The sequence below is a fragment of the Anomaloglossus baeobatrachus genome, chromosome 6 (assembly GCF_048569485.1).
Source record: "Anomaloglossus baeobatrachus isolate aAnoBae1 chromosome 6, aAnoBae1.hap1, whole genome shotgun sequence".
In the NCBI taxonomy this organism is placed as follows: domain Eukaryota; kingdom Metazoa; phylum Chordata; class Amphibia; order Anura; family Aromobatidae; genus Anomaloglossus; species Anomaloglossus baeobatrachus.
This window is the reverse complement of record NC_134358.1, coordinates 302,767,077-302,783,578: the sequence shown is the minus strand read 5'-3', so window position 1 is coordinate 302,783,578 and position 16,502 is coordinate 302,767,077. Positions and strand designations below refer to the sequence as shown.

Below are 16,502 nucleotides of genomic sequence, written 5' to 3'. Positions count from 1 at the left end.
ACATTCTTCGCTAATGGGAGGGGAAGTCGATGTCCCTACACAGGAACGTCCCCCTTTCTCAGACGATCAAGGACTCTCTTCAGATCAATTGTCTGGAGCTCTGGGCAGTGCATATGGCACTGCAAGACTTCCTGCAGTGGCTGGAAGGCAAACAGATCCGAATTCAGTCGGACAATCCACAGCGGTGGCATACATCAACCACCAAGGCGGACTACGCAGTCGGCGAGCCTCCCAGGAAGTCCGCCGGATTCTGCTAGGGGTGGAAGACAGAGCATACACCATATCCGCAGTTCACATCCCGGGCGTAGAAAACTGGGAAGCAGACTTCCTCAGTCACCAGGGCGTGGACGCAGGAGAATGGTCTCTGCACCCGGACGGGTTTCACGAATCGGCACAACAGCAAGGTCCCGGTTTTCATGACGATCAAAGAGCTCTGGCGACAGGCATCTCACGGTCGGTCAACCGTGGGCACTACCAGACCGGCCAGACTTACTGTCCCAAGGGCCGTTTTTCCATCTGAATTCTACGGCCCTGAACCTACTGTGTGGCCATTGCGTCCTAGATCCTAGTGTCCTCAGGATTATCCCACGGGGTCGTTGCCACCATGAGACAGGCTATGAAGCCCACGTCTGCTAAGATCTACCACGGAAGTGGAAGATTTTCTTTTACTGGTGCTCTGTACAAGGAGTGTCCCCCTGGCCATTGGCATTGCCTACTTTTCTTTCCTTCCTGCAATCTGGGTTGGAAAAGGGCTTGTCGCTCGGCTCCCTTAAAGGGCAAGTCTCGGCGCTATTGGTGTTTTTTTCAGAAGCGTCTAGCACGACGTCCGCAGGTACGCACGTTCCTGCAGGGGGTTTGGTCATATCGTCCCCCCGTACGAGCGGCCGTTAGATCCATGGGATCTGAACAGGGTACTAGTTGCTCTCCAGAAGCCGCCTTTCGAGTCTCTGACGGATGTTTCACTCTCTCGACTATCACGGAAAGTGGCCTTTCTGGTAGCGATCACGCCTCTTCGGAGAGTGTCTGAGCTAGCAGCGCGGTCATCCAAGGCTCCCTTCCTGGTGGTCCACCAGGACAAGGTAGTGCTGCGCCCCATTCAGGAGTTTCTCCCTAAGGTAGTATCCTCGTTTCATATTAATCAGGATATCTCCTTACCTTCTTTTTGTCCTCATCCGGTTCACCGGTATGAAAAGGATTTACATTTGTTAGATCTGGTGAGAGCACTCAGAATCTACATTTCCCGCACGGCGCCCCTGCGCCGCTCTGATGCACTCTTTGTCCTTGTCGCTGGCCAGCGCAAGGGGTCGCAGGCTTCCAAAGCCACCCTGGCTCGATGGATCAAAGAACCAATTCTTGAAGCCTACCGTTCTGCTGGGCTTCCGGTTCCATCAGGGCTGAAGGCCCATTCTACCAGAGCCGTGGGTGCGTCCTGGGCATTACGACACCAGGCTACGGCTCAACAGGTGTGCCAGGCAGCTACCTGGTCGAGTCTGCACACTTTCACCATACATTATCAGGTGCATACCTATGCTTCGGCGGACGCCAGCCTAGGTAGAAGAGTCCTGCAGGCGGCAGTTGCCTCCCCGTGGGGGAGGGCTGTCTTTGCAGCTCTAACATGAGGTATTTCTTTACCCACCCAGGGACAGCTTTTGGACGTCCCAATCGTCTGGGTCTCCCAATGGAGCGCCGAAGAAGAAGGGAATTTTGTTACTTACCGTAAATTCCTTTTCTTCTAGCTCCTATTGGGAGACCCAGCACCCGCCCTGTTGTCCTTCGGGATTTTTGGTGGTTTTTCGGGTACACATGTTGTTCATGTTGAATGGTTTTTCAGTTCTCCGACGTTACTTCGGAGTGAATTTGTTTAAACCAGTTATTGGCTTTCCTCCTTCTTGCTTTTGCACTAAAACTGGTGAGCCAGTGATCCCACTGGGGGTGTATAGCCAGAAGGGGAGGGGCCTTACACTTTTTAGTGTAATTGCTTTGTGTGGCCTCCGGAGGCAGTGCTATACACCCAATCGTCTGGGTCTCCCAATAGGAGCTAGAAGAAAAGGAATTTACGGTAAGTAACAAAATTCCCTTCTTTTTTATGACACCTTTCCTTTAAAAGAAAGGTGTAAAAAAAAAAAAAATTCAATAACTAAAAAATGCAAAGTATTAATGTTTGTTTAAATATTATTTGTTTTTAAGAAAAATATAAAGAAAAAATATTTAAAAGTTTAATATTTTCCACTCTTAAACACTAGCAGAAGCATTTGCTGAAATCGTACTGTAGAACTAGCTCACATTACAACTGCAGTAAAAATGAGTGGAATCTGCTGTGTGTGATGTCGCAACTTCTAGCGTAAGGTAATCTTCTCTGATGAGTCTAATTTTCAGCTTTGCCCAACACCTGATCGTCTAATGTCTTGCACTCACTGTGAAATTTGGTGGAGGGTCCGTGATGATCTGGGGATGCTTCAGCAAGGCTGGAATTGGATGGATTAAACTTTGCAAAAGATGTATGAATCAAGCCGCATACAAGGTTATCCTGGAAAAATGGTTGCTTCCTTCTGGTCAGGCAATGTTCCCCAACTCTGAGGCCTAGTTTTTTCCAGCACTACAATGTGCCATGCCACACAGCTAGGACTACTACATCAAAACCCTGTCATGGCCAGCCCAATCTCCAGACCTGAATCCCATTGAAAACCTCTGAAATGTTATCAAGAGGAAGATGGATAGTCACAAGCCATCAAACAAAGAAAAACTGCTTACATTTTTGCACCAGGGGTGAGATAAGGTCACTCAAAAGCAGTGTGAAAGACTGATGGAAAGCATGCCAAGACGCATGAAAGATGTGATTAAAAATCATGGATATTCCACAAAATATTGAGCTCTGAACTCTTCCCGAGTTAAAACATTATTTGTATTGTTGTTTCTAAATGATTATGAACATGTTTTCTTTGCATTATTTGAGGTCTGAAAGCAATGCATTTTTTTGTTATTTTGACCATTTTTCATTTTTAGAAAATAAATACAAAAGTTATTGCTTGGAAATTCAGAGACATGTCAGTAGTTTATAGAATAAAAGCACAATTTACATTTTACTCAAAAATATACCTATAAAGAGAAAAATCAGAAAAACTGACAATTTTGCAGAGGTCTTTTAATTTTTGCCAGAGATGTATTTTTTAGAAGAAAGACAGCAAAGATCTAATATGGAAATATTCATAAACATAACTATAAATTTCATTATAATCCCATAAATCTCCATGTTCCTTCTAACTAACATTAATCATATTACTGCTCTTAGGCTACTCACATAACTCTTCAAACATTGACAACACTATTGTTCTGGTTTCTATATCCAGTCACTATATTCACTGCTTTCTACTATATAATACCACTTAAATATCATGGTCGCCTGCAGCTGTTTCAATTAGTCTTTTATGAATTCCCCTCATACTTGCTAATGACACTGAGGTCATTTTACAATTCCACTTTGGGAAAAACTTCAGCTTCTGCATCTTATTAGATGCAAAGTTAGTTTGCTCACATTTGTGTAACATGTCTGCTAAGCACAACATGGGTGCTTAACATGATATGGCTGACCATTCTATTACAACTCCCTCTCTTGTACTCTATCTAAGTACAAGTGCTGAGATACACATGGGAGAATTATTGTAAACAGGGTTAGCGGGGGACTTATTTGATATACACATGAGCCGGCTGGGGGGGATTCTATGCCGGCCTTCAGAACTTGGGCTAGTGTCTTGTGAAAGGAGTGTGAAACCTCTCTACATGATTAAAACATTTTCTTAGAAACCTCTGTTTAGAGCACATTCAGAGAGAAGTAGTAAACACAATCCCGCCTATAATAAAGTATGGGATGCGTAAAGAAATGGCTGACAGCACTCCAAAGTGGGAGATTTTACCCGTGAAAAATCTGGTAATTTCATCCCACCAAGCTATATTAATTTCTCTATATTGTTGAATTAATTTCTGGATTATTTTATTATTGGCCACTGTTATAAGAACTTTCTGGTCAGTCTTATTATACTCAATGGAAATGTTAAAAAATTTTCAGATTCTTAACTATCTGGTACAAGCCCTTCCCCATCGACAGGTGGGGAATGGGCAATTTGGAGTATAAGTGGCATTATACTGCTTGACTACCAACATGACTGGCTGGTATACCCACTTTTAGTCATCAATTATATCAAGAATAGTTTGGGACGTACTCTGTGAAACACCAATACATCTAGTAGCTATCCCATCTATACTAACAAAAATGTCACACAACCCTCCTTTATCCTTTGAGAATATTCCATCCTCAAAGAAAAAAAAATCTTTCCCCTTAACTGGCATCCTATGTTGGGCACGTATAGGGAGGGAAAATATCCCTAAAAGAAAACTGAAAAATACAATAAAAGTCATCAAAGTAAGAGTCTTTAAATAATGTGGCGTCCCAAAACAGTCTTTTAATGTTTTGGTCCATTTTTCTGCCCTTTCTCCTCTTTTCCAATGTCTAGTTTCTCTAGGTCTTCTCCCTGTTTCACACTGTATAGTGTAAATCATCATCTCCAGATACTCAGGCTGAGTCATGGTTCAGTACCTGTGGAAAAATAAGTGATGTCTCAGTTCTTGCCAGTATTCTCAGTAGAATGTTTAATAAGATTACATTGATCAACATGAACAATTTTAACACCTATGTCTCTTGGCTTGCTATCCCTACATACTCATAAAACTGTGGGGCCAATGTTTTGACAAATCACCACTGTCCTTATCCCCTTATATTATCCCAATTGCCACTGCATCAGGGCAATCAAGATGAACATGTAAAAGCACTAGGATTGGTGCATCTAATGAAATTGTCAATTCTGGTGTGGCTGGGGGCAGCTATTTTTAGGCTGAGGAGGGTTTAGTAACCATGGGCCTCCCCAGCCTGAGAATACCAGCCCCCAGCTGTCTGCATTATTTTGGCTGGGTATCATATTTGGGGTGGGGACCGCACACCAGTTTTTTAAATTATTCATTTAAATATTAAGAAAAAAAAAGCAAGCTGCTTCAGGTCCCTCGTATTTTGATAGTCAGGATAATGCACACAGCTGGGGGCTGAAGCCTCCAGCTGTCTGCTTTATCTGCGCTGTATATCAAAATAAGGGGGACGCTCTGCCATTTTTTCCAATTATGTACTTAAGAAGCGTAGCACCCTCACCTGTATGCGACGTCCTGCACAGGTATCAACTGGTTTGCGATGACACAGGATATATACCAGGTTGTGCCAATATTTTATGCCAGATTTTTCATATAATAAGTCAATAACCGCCTTTAAACCTTGAAGACCGAGAAGTCAGAAATGGAACTCCATATGTATAAGGATCTTTTATAGGATATGTATTAAAGAAAAAACTTGCAAATTTAGCTACAGATCAACTTAATGATGCATCGTTCATTATTGCCTGGCCAATCATTTAAAACGTCCGACCTGCTTGTCTTCCATCTATCTCTACCCTTCTCTGGTTCTGTAAAGCCAGATCTGTCAATCGAAGAAGAGGGGACGGTGGAGAAAGATGGAAAACAAGCAGGTGGAAAGGTGTATATAAATGATTGGTCCCTTCATGATGCGCTGAGCACCTGTTATTGGTTTGAACAGTCATTCTGTATGGACAGGCCCTTTAAACCCCAAACATCAGGAGCACTGCTGGAACAGCTGCAGGGAGAATAGCTAATCATTTACTTCTGTGTCTCCCTGCAACAGCTTCTTTTTGTCAGTTCAGAAAACAGTGATACAAAACTTAAACTAAGTACTCATAGTGCATACTTAACAGGGAAGTGCCCCCACTTGTGTACTGTATGTGCAGCTTTCTCCCCTAGTGCCGCCTCCTCTCTAAACTCCTATTCACGTTTTCCTGTAAGAGGATTATTCTTTTCCATCTCTTCTGCTTTCAACCTGTGTGCTATTCTGTTATGTGCAGTGAAAAACTGCCCACAGCCCAGTCATTCAAGGAGACTGGGTCCTGCCTCGGTGATGTCGGGTCAGCTTCCAATTCTGAAAGTTGACGTGACATCACCAGACATCAGAGGTCACAGCAGCCGGGGATCACATGATGGGGATGAGCGAACAGCGATTGGGCTGCTCACAGGCACATTTGAAAACAGAAGATATTTAGAAAAAATCCTTCTGTTTCAGCTTTATACCGATGTGGTCACTATGCTTTGTAGTAGACAACCTCTTCGGTCCATTGTTTTTACGGAAGAAAAAAATCCCTAATGTTTGACTGAGCTTTAACTGATAGTTATCTATTTTATGCACTGTTTGTCCACAGAATTTGATTCTTGAAAATTTACCATTTCAGCTGTGATTTTGTTGACTTTGTCCTTCTAGATTCCACAACCACTTCTACTACAAATGAATGTTCTGCAAACAAAAGTGCTCGTGATATAAAAGACCACTGTAAAGATGAAGGTAGAACAAACAGTGTTGGTAATCCAGAACAGTGTTCTAATATGAGAGGCAGACTAGAAGATGTGAGTACAGTGGATCATTCACCTAAAACATATTCCTCAAACGTCACCACAGCCCAAGGTCAGTACTTTATAAAAGATTGTAGAATGAGTGGCCAAATTTAACAGTGTTACCTATTGTAAATCTGCCACTGGTTCTACAGACTTTTTTTTTGTACTTTTTTTTTTTTATTATTTATTTTATTACCATGCGGCACAAGGATTGATCTGGTTTGAAAAATTCACTTTCATATTCCTTTTTTTAATTCTGAAATATTACAACAAGAGAGCAATTACAAAGAGTTTATCTGGTTCTGGAGGAAATCACTGATTTGCATATAACTTCCACTCTGATGGAATAATTAAAGGGATTTTCCCACGAACAAAGTTCATTTTAATCAATAGATCTTGAAATAATAATAATTTCCACAATTGGATGTGTTAAAAGAAAAAAAAAAAAAAGTCCCTGTGCTGACACACTAGGGTCACAGGTTCTGCCACTAGGCTGATATTATTTGCTCCAAACAACATAGGATGTCATATTATAGTAATGCCACTTGTCCAATTCTCCCTAGTGTTATATGTATTACCATCCTTGAAGCACCTTATTGCTGTATCTATTTTAATATATTTTGAATTGCAATAAAATTTAAATTGATTTATTTGGACCTTGTGTCACTCTGTTTCAACCTTACTGTGGTTGATCCCTTGGGTTATAAATGTACAGTAACAAGGTCTGATGATACCACAGCTCCTGGTCCAGGGAGGAAGTAAAAAATTATACAGAGATTACAGCATAAGATGGCAATTTTTTTTTTAAAAAATATATATTTTTAAGGTAAAATAGTTTTTTAAAACGGGCACGGAAATGATTTACCTTACAGAAACAATCAGCTATGGTCCCATGTTGTAATGTCTTTATACTTTCTTTTTTCCTCCCCGGCTCAGGAGATGTGGTATGATGAGACCATGTGCCTGTACGGTCAGACACAGCCATTACACAGTACATAGTAGGGGCACATATATAACATTATCTCAGCACAGGAACATTTTTCTTTAAACACATCCAATTGTGGAACCTATTATTCCTAACTTTTGGCAAAACACCTTTAAATCTGCAACCTAAACTGCAATGCCCTGCACATGAGGTAATCGACATGGCAATCAGGAGAACTATACTACATTTCTAATTGGAGGTGCTATATTATTGTACCCACTACATATTGTGATTGGATTTTAGTGATGGGAATGCCCCTTTAAATATAGCATTTATTTACTTTGGGGTGATTTAGAAGGGGTTTTCCATTCGTGTAAAACCCCTTTAAAAGCTGTGAAAAACTTTGACATGGAAAAATGAGTTTTGCCTGGCTTCACAGTGCTTGAATAAAGAATAACTATTCACAGACTGTTATAAACAAACATGAAGTTTAAGGATTGGGTCCGGATCATGTTCCTGGACATGTAGTTGCCTAAATACTAAGTGTATATTTTAGTACGTTGGGGATATACTTAAGTCTGTAATTTCAATATATTTGTATAACAACTCTTGCTTTAGTAGTCTCAGGTCTTATTTTCTTCTATTTTTTTTTAAAGCCCTTTTCACACACACACATGCCCACACGTCGTTTTCAGCTCTTTAAATTTCAACCCTTTTAATTTTCCCCAGTCACTTTTTTAGCACTAGTTTACACAGGGATTTTTGGGAATGCACTTCATATACCGTATTTTTCGGACTATAATGCAAACTTTTTTTCCCCCAAATGTAGGGGGAAAGTGGGGGGTGCGTCTTATAGTCTGAATGTGGCTGCGGGGAATGAGGGTGGAGCGGGTCATCGGGGGCACGAGCAGGGTGTAGCAGCGCCTGCCGTGACCACGTGGGCTCTCTCATTACATATGCACGCCCATCCTCCCACCCATCATCCCTCAGCGCTGAAGCCAGTGCTGACAGGTGGGCGGGGTGATGGGCGGGGGGTGCGCGCATAATTAACAGTTGGCATGCGTGATCACCCCTGGCAACTACAGCCTCGAGTGATCATGTCCGGCTAGATTCACTGCCCCCCCGCGCATCATCATCAGCGCGGGGCGCAGTGAATATTACGGTATACTCACCGTTCACTTCCCTGCAGCATTGCGATCTCCGCATGTCTGTGTCGGCCAGCTGATCTGTGTAGAGAGCGGTGAGCACAGCGATGACGTCATCCGTGTGCACGCCGCTAGTCTCCATACAGGTCAGCTGACAGGCAGACAGGAAGAGGAGCGATGCTGCAGGGGAACGGTGACTGCTCCACACAGATCAGCGGTGCTGCTTCCGCCACAGACAGGGGGAGGAGCAATGCTGCATGGAGCAAGGAAAGGTGAGTATAAACGTTTGGGTTTTTTTTGTTTGTGACACAGGATACATGCCATATAGCAGGATGGGTGTATATAGTAGGATGGTTGGGGACATATAGTAGGATGGATGGGGCCATATAGTAGGATGGATGGGGGTATATAGCAGGATGGGGTATATAGCAGGATGGATGGGGTATATAGCAGGATGGATGGGGGTATATAGCAGGATGGGGTATATAGCAGGATGGATGGGGGTATATAGCAGGATGGGGTATATAGCAGGATGGATGGGGGTATATAGCAGGATGAGGGCATATTCCAGGATGCCAGTATATAGCAGGATGCCAGTTTATAGCAGGATAAGGGCATATACCAGTATGGGGGTAGATATATGCAAGGATGGGGATCATATACAAGGCAGGAGGATCATTACCAGGATGGGGTACCTTAGTAGAGAATTTGAGGACATTACCCCCATAACAGTGTCAGCAGCAGATCCTCGCCCCATAACAGTGTGTCATGACCACATTTTATGCTTAAAATTTTATTTTCCTATTTTACTCCTCTAAAACCAGGGTGCGTCTTATGGTCCGGTGCATCTTATAGTCCGAAAAATACGGTACACATTGGTGTATTTGGTGCATTCCTCTTTATAGCACTATTTCTTCATCTAAAACTTTCTTCCCCACTTTTACGCCTCCCTTTTTTTGTTTTAATTTGTTGAATCTCGTATTTCAACAATGAGCACATTGGCCAATATGTATGTTTTTAAAGCGTTAACAATACATATTAATTTTACCAGCACAACCAGTTATCCTATTGGTATTAATATGGACCACATTCGATGGAATCACCTGCGGTCCATGTGTACCTGGTGCCGTTAACTATTATCATGAATAACTTTGCATTTTAAAGAATGGCTTTTATTCCACTTATTCTGTCTTCTATGAGGACTGTGTATTTTTATCTGGGATTCATTTTGGACCCTTGAATCTCAATAGGTTTCGTTAATATCAACTCTAATTTGCACAGTAGGTACTTAATGTTTACTATTACATATTTGATCACATTGTATACTTTATTAAATTTTAAGGGGTTTACAATAACAGGGGAGGGGGTAATTGAAGTATTTAAAATGCATTCTTAAAAATAATGTTGAAATAACAAGGGGAAGAGGAAGAGAAGAAAGGGTAGGCTAAAAAGTGGATGGGAAGGGGTATTGGAGGGGAAGTGGGAATGGAAGGAGTTAGGGAATATAAAGGGGGAGGAGAAAGGGAAGGAGGAAGACGTTGAGGCAATTTGTTAAGTTTCAAAGTCAAGCAAGATTATAAACTCATATTCATTTTGATTTTGAAACTTAACGAATTGCCTCAACGTCTTCCTCCTTCCCTTTCTCCTCCCCCTTTATATTCCCTAACTCCTTCCATTCCCACTTGCTCTCCAATACCCCTTCCCATCCACTTTTAGCCTACCCTTTCTTCCCTTCCTCTTCCCCTTCTTTGTTATTTCAACAATATTTTTAAGAATGCATTTTAAATACTTCAATTACCCCCTCCCCTGTTATTGTAAACCCCTGTTCACATTCAAAATATCACAACTAATCCTTTTGGGACATTGTACAGTCACACAAGGTGTGATCATTTTGGTGCCACCTTGTGTCCATATTGCATTGATACTATTGATATGAACTGTCTGTAGTAGTGATATCTCTCTGAAGAGTATTTGTTATCAATGCAGTTGTGGGATCATAAACGCTGCTTTTATGGACGGTTTGCAATAACAGCTGCGATACGTTCCACATTTCATTTATACTGTTTAATTTTCAGACAAATCTGGAAGCTTCTGCACATGCGAATATAGTACCGATTTTTGCGCACGCGCACTCTTAACGCACACGCCTCCATTTTCTTGTAGTCCACTATAGGCGCCATTAGAGTCTTTTATGGCTATTCATTTGGCTTGATACTATTCCACATGTGCAGTGATGGCTGTCTTCCAGGTAAAATAACTTTTGGAAATTATCTAACATTTATAAAGATTACAAGTCTGTACGTCTCTTACAGCATTTGACCCCGATGAAGAAACATTCCTAGCAACGATACACTTGAAGTTACACCCCAACTGTCTGTTTCATTTTTATTTTTTTTTGTACACCCCAGTATGGTATACCTCACTAACAGATATTTTTGATTTTTGTATTGGTTGTACTGGTAAAGGGGTCAGAGGCATTTTCAGTGGGTACATCATTGTCCCAGCCTCTTTTTTTGGGTCTGTTCAAGGTTTGATTTTATAGAACATTTTCATGTTTTACATTACACCTATCAGGGGTCGTGTTTTTATTATGTACCATTTTCATGGATCCGTATATATTGTAATCAACATATTATCTGTTGTGATTAGCTATATTGTATTATACAAAGACATACATGGGGGTTGATTTACAAATTACATCTTATTTACGGTTTGTATGTTTTTATGTTCAGCTATCTCTTGATACTATCATCATAAAGGTTTAATTTTTGTATGTATACTCGCCTTGTTTAATCTGGGCTGTATATTAGCTCTTATTCCCCAAGTGCAACATTTTTCTGAGTTCCAGGATATAGACAGATTGGGATGATCGAAGTCCCACACAGACTAGGTCCGTTCTGCCTGTTATGGCCACTTTGTGTTTTTTAATTGATTTTAAATAGGTGTTTTATGCTCTTTAGTAACCTAAAATAAAATTGCTATTTTAAAGGTGACCCCTGTTTATATATATCCATTTTTTCTCTTTTTTCTTTTTTTTTTTTTTATATATATCCAGAATCCCTTGGGTATGTTAAGATGATCCCTATTTATTAGTGGTGCCCCCCTCTTCAATTAGAACTATTTTTGATAACCAGCGCAGGTAAAGCAGACAGCTGCAAACTGCAGAACTCAGCTGTCTGCTTTACCTGTGCTGATTGTCAAAAATAGAGGGGACCCCATGCCATTTTTTTTTTCTAAAGGTGAAGCAGACAGCTGGGGTCTGGTATTATCAGGCTGGGATGGCCCATGGATATTTGGCCCTTCCCAGCCTAAAAATAAAAGCCTGCAGCTGACCCAGAAGTTGCACATCCATTAGATGCGCGAATTCTGGCGCTTTGCCCACCTCTTCTTGATTGCCATGGTGCAGTGGCAATGCGCTAATTCTGGCACTTTGTCCGCCTCTTCTTGATTGCCCTGGTGCAGTGGTAATTGGGGTAATACTTTTGGCGTTGATGTCAGCTGTGATTTGACAGTTGGCATCAAGCCCAGGAGTTATTAGTGGAGAGGTATCTATCAGACACCCCATTATTAACCCTGTAAATGTAATTTAAAAAGCACACTTACACACACAGAGGGAAAAAATAATTTTTTAAAGACTCCCCCTTACTCCCTCATTCACCAATTTATTAATTTAAAAAAATCCATGACATTCCAATGTAACCCAATGGTTAGTAAATTCTCCCCCACACTCTGTTGTTCACCAATGTAGTAATTAAAAATAAATCCTCAAAAGTTCCAGCGTAATTTAATCATGTTATGTCCCACAACGTCTGCCGATTTTTTGAGGTTGGGTTCTGAAAACGAGGCTCCACAGTTCACACCTGGTCAGCAGCAGGCACAGAATTTCGCATGAACGTGAAAAGTTCGATTTTGAGCCCCGAAGACTAGGTGTCCAGTACAAACCTCAAATTTTACAGTTCGGATTCTTTCATCACTACTTAAAAGGCCTTCTCTTGCATACAAAAATTGATGAAATTGATGGCAAAACTAAAGGCTGCTTTACACGCAGCGACATCGCTAGCTCGTGAAAGCACCCGCCCCCATCGTTTGTGCGTCACGGGCAAATCGCATACATACCTTACTAACAACGTCAGTGTGGTGGCGAACAGCCTCTTTTCTAAGGGGGCGGTTTGTGCGGCGTCACAGTGACGTCACACGGCAGGCGTCCAATAGATGCGGAGGGGCGGAGTGCAGCCGCATGAAAATCACGCCCACCTCGGAGGACGCAGGTACGGTGTTAGTCGTTCCCTTGATGTCAAACGTAGCGATGTGTGCTGCCTCGGGAACGATGAACAACCTGCGTCCAAAAACAGCAACGATATTTGGGAAATGGACGACGTGTCAACAATCAACGATTTGGTGAGTATTTTGCATCATTAGCGGTCGCTCATACGTGTCACACGCAACAACGTCGCTAACGAGGCCGGATGTGCATCATGAATTCCGTGACCCCAACGACATCTCGTTAGCGATGTGGTTGCATGTAAAGCCCCCTTAAGACTCTAAACAAACACTGATAAAAATCAGATACAAAATACTTATGAAAATTGGTCCATAGTTTTTATGGGTGAGAAAAATCCCTAATGTTTGACTGAGCCCTAACTGATAGTTATCGGTTTTATGCACTGTATACTGTTTGTCCACAGAATTTGATTCTTGAAAATTTACCATTTCAGCTGTGATTTTGTTGTTTTTGTCCTTCTAGATTCCACAACCACTTCTTCTGCAAATGAATGTTCTGCAAACAAAAGTGCTCGTGATATAAAAGACCACTATAAAGATGAAGGTAGAACAAACAGTGTTGGTAATCCAGAACAGTGTTCTAATATGAGAGGCAGAAAACTAGAAGATGTGAGTACAGTGGATCAGTTACCCGAAAAATATTCCTCAAAAATCACCACAGCCCAAGGTCAGTACTTTGTAAAAGATTGTATAGTTAGTGGCAAAATTTAACAGTGTTACCTACTGTAAATCTGCCACTGGTCTGGTTCCATAGACATTTTGTTTTTTTTTTTATTTAAATACCATACAGCACAATGATATTGATTTGCTTTTAAAAATCCACTTTTGTACTCATTTTTTTAACTTTGAAATAATACAAGAGAGCAATTACAAAGAGTTTCTCTGGTTCTGGAGGAAATCATGGATTTGAATTGTAGTTCTGGTCTGATGGAAAAATGAAAGGGATTTCCGACTGTGGGAATGCGCCAATGTCTGCCAAGCATCCGCCTTGCGGCCGGAAATGACGTCGGACGCCACACTTCTAATAGCCACGGCAATGGAGGCAAAAATAGCGCATTTCCAAAGCGATATCCTCGCATGACCACAGCGCTGCAGATCCCTGTGTGCCCCCACTAACCACCAATTCTTGTAAGATTTAGTTTATCAGTTGAATTTTTCTATTGCAGATCTCGTATATTTGATGATCAAAATAGATCATGACTAACTTGCAAACTGCTTCTGATGTCTTCTATGGGAATCTGAAGATTTCTATATACTTTGATAATGTACTTGTTTCATGATACATATAAGCAAATGCTCATTTATTCGTTTTATCTGTACCTCCTCGTGGGAAATGTTTTGATTGCTGGGTCTTCTCTTTATCTACTTGTTTTTTCCTGTTTGTTCAGTTTTTATGTATATATTCAGAATCTTGTATACATTAGCATATTTCATCTGTATACTTGCTTTTGTACATATGATTTTTTTCTTTTTTTGTAGTGTGACTTTAGGTACTGTCACACTAAGCAACTTACCAGCGATCCCAACAACGATTGGGATCGCTGGTAAGTTGCTAGGAGGTTGCTGGTGAGATGTCACACTGCGACGCTCCAGCGATCCCACCAGCAACCTGACCTCGCAGGGATCGCTGGAGCGTCGCTACACGAGTTGCTGGTGAGCTCACCAGCAACCAGTGACCAGCCCCCAGCGCCGCGTGGAAGATGCTGCGCTTGGTAACTAAGGTAAATATCGAGTAACCAACCCGATATTTACCTTGGTTACCAGCGCACGGAGCTACACGTGCAGGGAGCAGCGCACACTGAGCGCTGGCTCCCTGCTCGCCTAGTTACAGCACACATCGGGGTTAATTACCCGATGTGTGCTGCAGCTACATGTGCACAGAGCAGGGAGCAGCGCACACCGCTTAGTGCTGGCTCCTGCTCTCCTAGCTACAGCACACATCGGGTTAATTACCCGATGTGTGCTGCAGCTACATGTGCACAGAGCAGGGAGCAGCGCACACTGAGCGCTGGCTCCTTGCTCTCCTAGTTACAGCACACATCGGGTTAATTACCCGATGTGTGCTGCAGCTAAATGTGCACAGAGCAGGGAGCAGCGCACAATGCTTAGCGCCGGCTCCTGCTCTCCTAGCTACAGCACACATCGGGTTAATTAACCCGATGTGTCCTGCAGCTACATGTGCACAGAGCAGGAGCCGGCACTGACAGGGAGAGCGGCGGAGGCTGGTAACAAAGGTAAATATCGGTTAACCAAGGACAGGGCTTCTTGGTTACCCGATGTTTACATTGGTTACCAGCCTCCGCAGAAGCCGGCTCCTGCTGCCTGCACATTTAGTTGTTGCTGTCTCGCTGTCACACACAGCGATCTGTGCTTCACAGCGGGACAGCAACAACTAAAAAATGGCCCAGGACATTCAGCAACAACCAACGACCTCACAGCAGGGGCCAGGTTGTTGCTGGATGTCACACACAGCAACATCGCTAGCAACGTCACAAAAGTTGTTCGTTAGCAGCGATGTTGCTAGCGATGTTACTTAGTGTGACGGGGCCTTTTGACAAACACACCTATGGTTGATGGATCTCAAGAATTAAAAAAAAAATGTACTTTTCATGTATGCATTTGAGTGACCAATTTATTTTTTTTTCTTCTCATACTGTATATGCATATGGAGCCTATACAAGCACCTAAACACAATTTTGAGGAGTGCCATATTTATTTTTTATACAACTATTCCATTTCAACCAGATAGTTTAAAGACATTCTGATAATCTATGGAGAGCCCCCTGTGAGTAGGAATTCCATCCCTACTCCCTAAATATTACCAAATTTTATTAGTGCTTTCCCATTTTTATAAATAGTGTTCAAAAGATAGTATTGTGTTTGTGAGCTTAATCCATATAGAACCATTTGAAGTGACTTTAAGGGGGCCTATGTGATAGAAAATGCCCAAAAGTAACACATTGCTAAAAACTGCACCCCCTCAAACTACTCAAAACCACAATGCATGAAATTCATTAACCCTTCAGGTACTTCATAGGAACTAAAGCAATGTGGATCAAAAAAATGCATATTTGACTTTTTTCATAAAAATGTTACTTTTAGCCCAAATTTTGCATTTTCACAAGGGTAACGCCGGGGCCACACGGGGACTACTGCAATCCTCGCATGACACTCTGCTCACGCTGGCAGCACAGCAGGAGCCGAGTGTCATGCGAGTGTTATTGCGACTGAGTTCCGATCGTGTGATTGGACCTCTCCTCCGTTGCCAGCTATTGCCATTCTACCTTTGCACTCGCAGTACACCGGTGTACTGCGAGTGCAGTGCGATTTTTTTTTTTCTCGCCCCATAGACTTGAATGGGTGCGAGAGAAACAAGGATCGCATTGTACCCGCAGCATGCTGCGACTATTTTCTCGGTCCGATTAGACCTGAGAAATTAATTGCTCATGGGTGCTGGCATATAGGCTGATATTGCTCCGAGTGGAATGCGATGTTTTATCGCATTCCGCTCGCTTCGATTTTCATGCCGTTTGTCTTAGGTCTAACAGGGCAAAATGCAACATACAATTTGCTGTGCAATTCGTAGTACAACAATATCCCATATGTGGATGAGACCTACTGTTTTGGGGCATGGCTCGGGACGGAAAGGGCAGCAT

At 42.2% G+C, this 16,502-nt stretch overlaps 1 protein-coding gene across 6 annotated transcripts in view; it reads left to right on the top strand.

Annotated features, from left to right (window-relative positions):
* LOC142244310 (uncharacterized) overlaps nt 1–16,502 on the top strand; it is a 417,067-nt gene that overhangs the window by 324,815 nt on the left and 75,750 nt on the right. For all 6 annotated transcript variants that reach the window (XM_075316518.1, XM_075316516.1, XM_075316515.1 and 3 more), the window contains 2 exons: nt 6,365–6,565; nt 13,310–13,513. In XM_075316518.1, the coding sequence (XP_075172633.1) occupies nt 6,365–6,565; nt 13,310–13,513 (405 nt within the window). The remainder of the gene's footprint in view (nt 1–6,364; nt 6,566–13,309; nt 13,514–16,502) is intronic.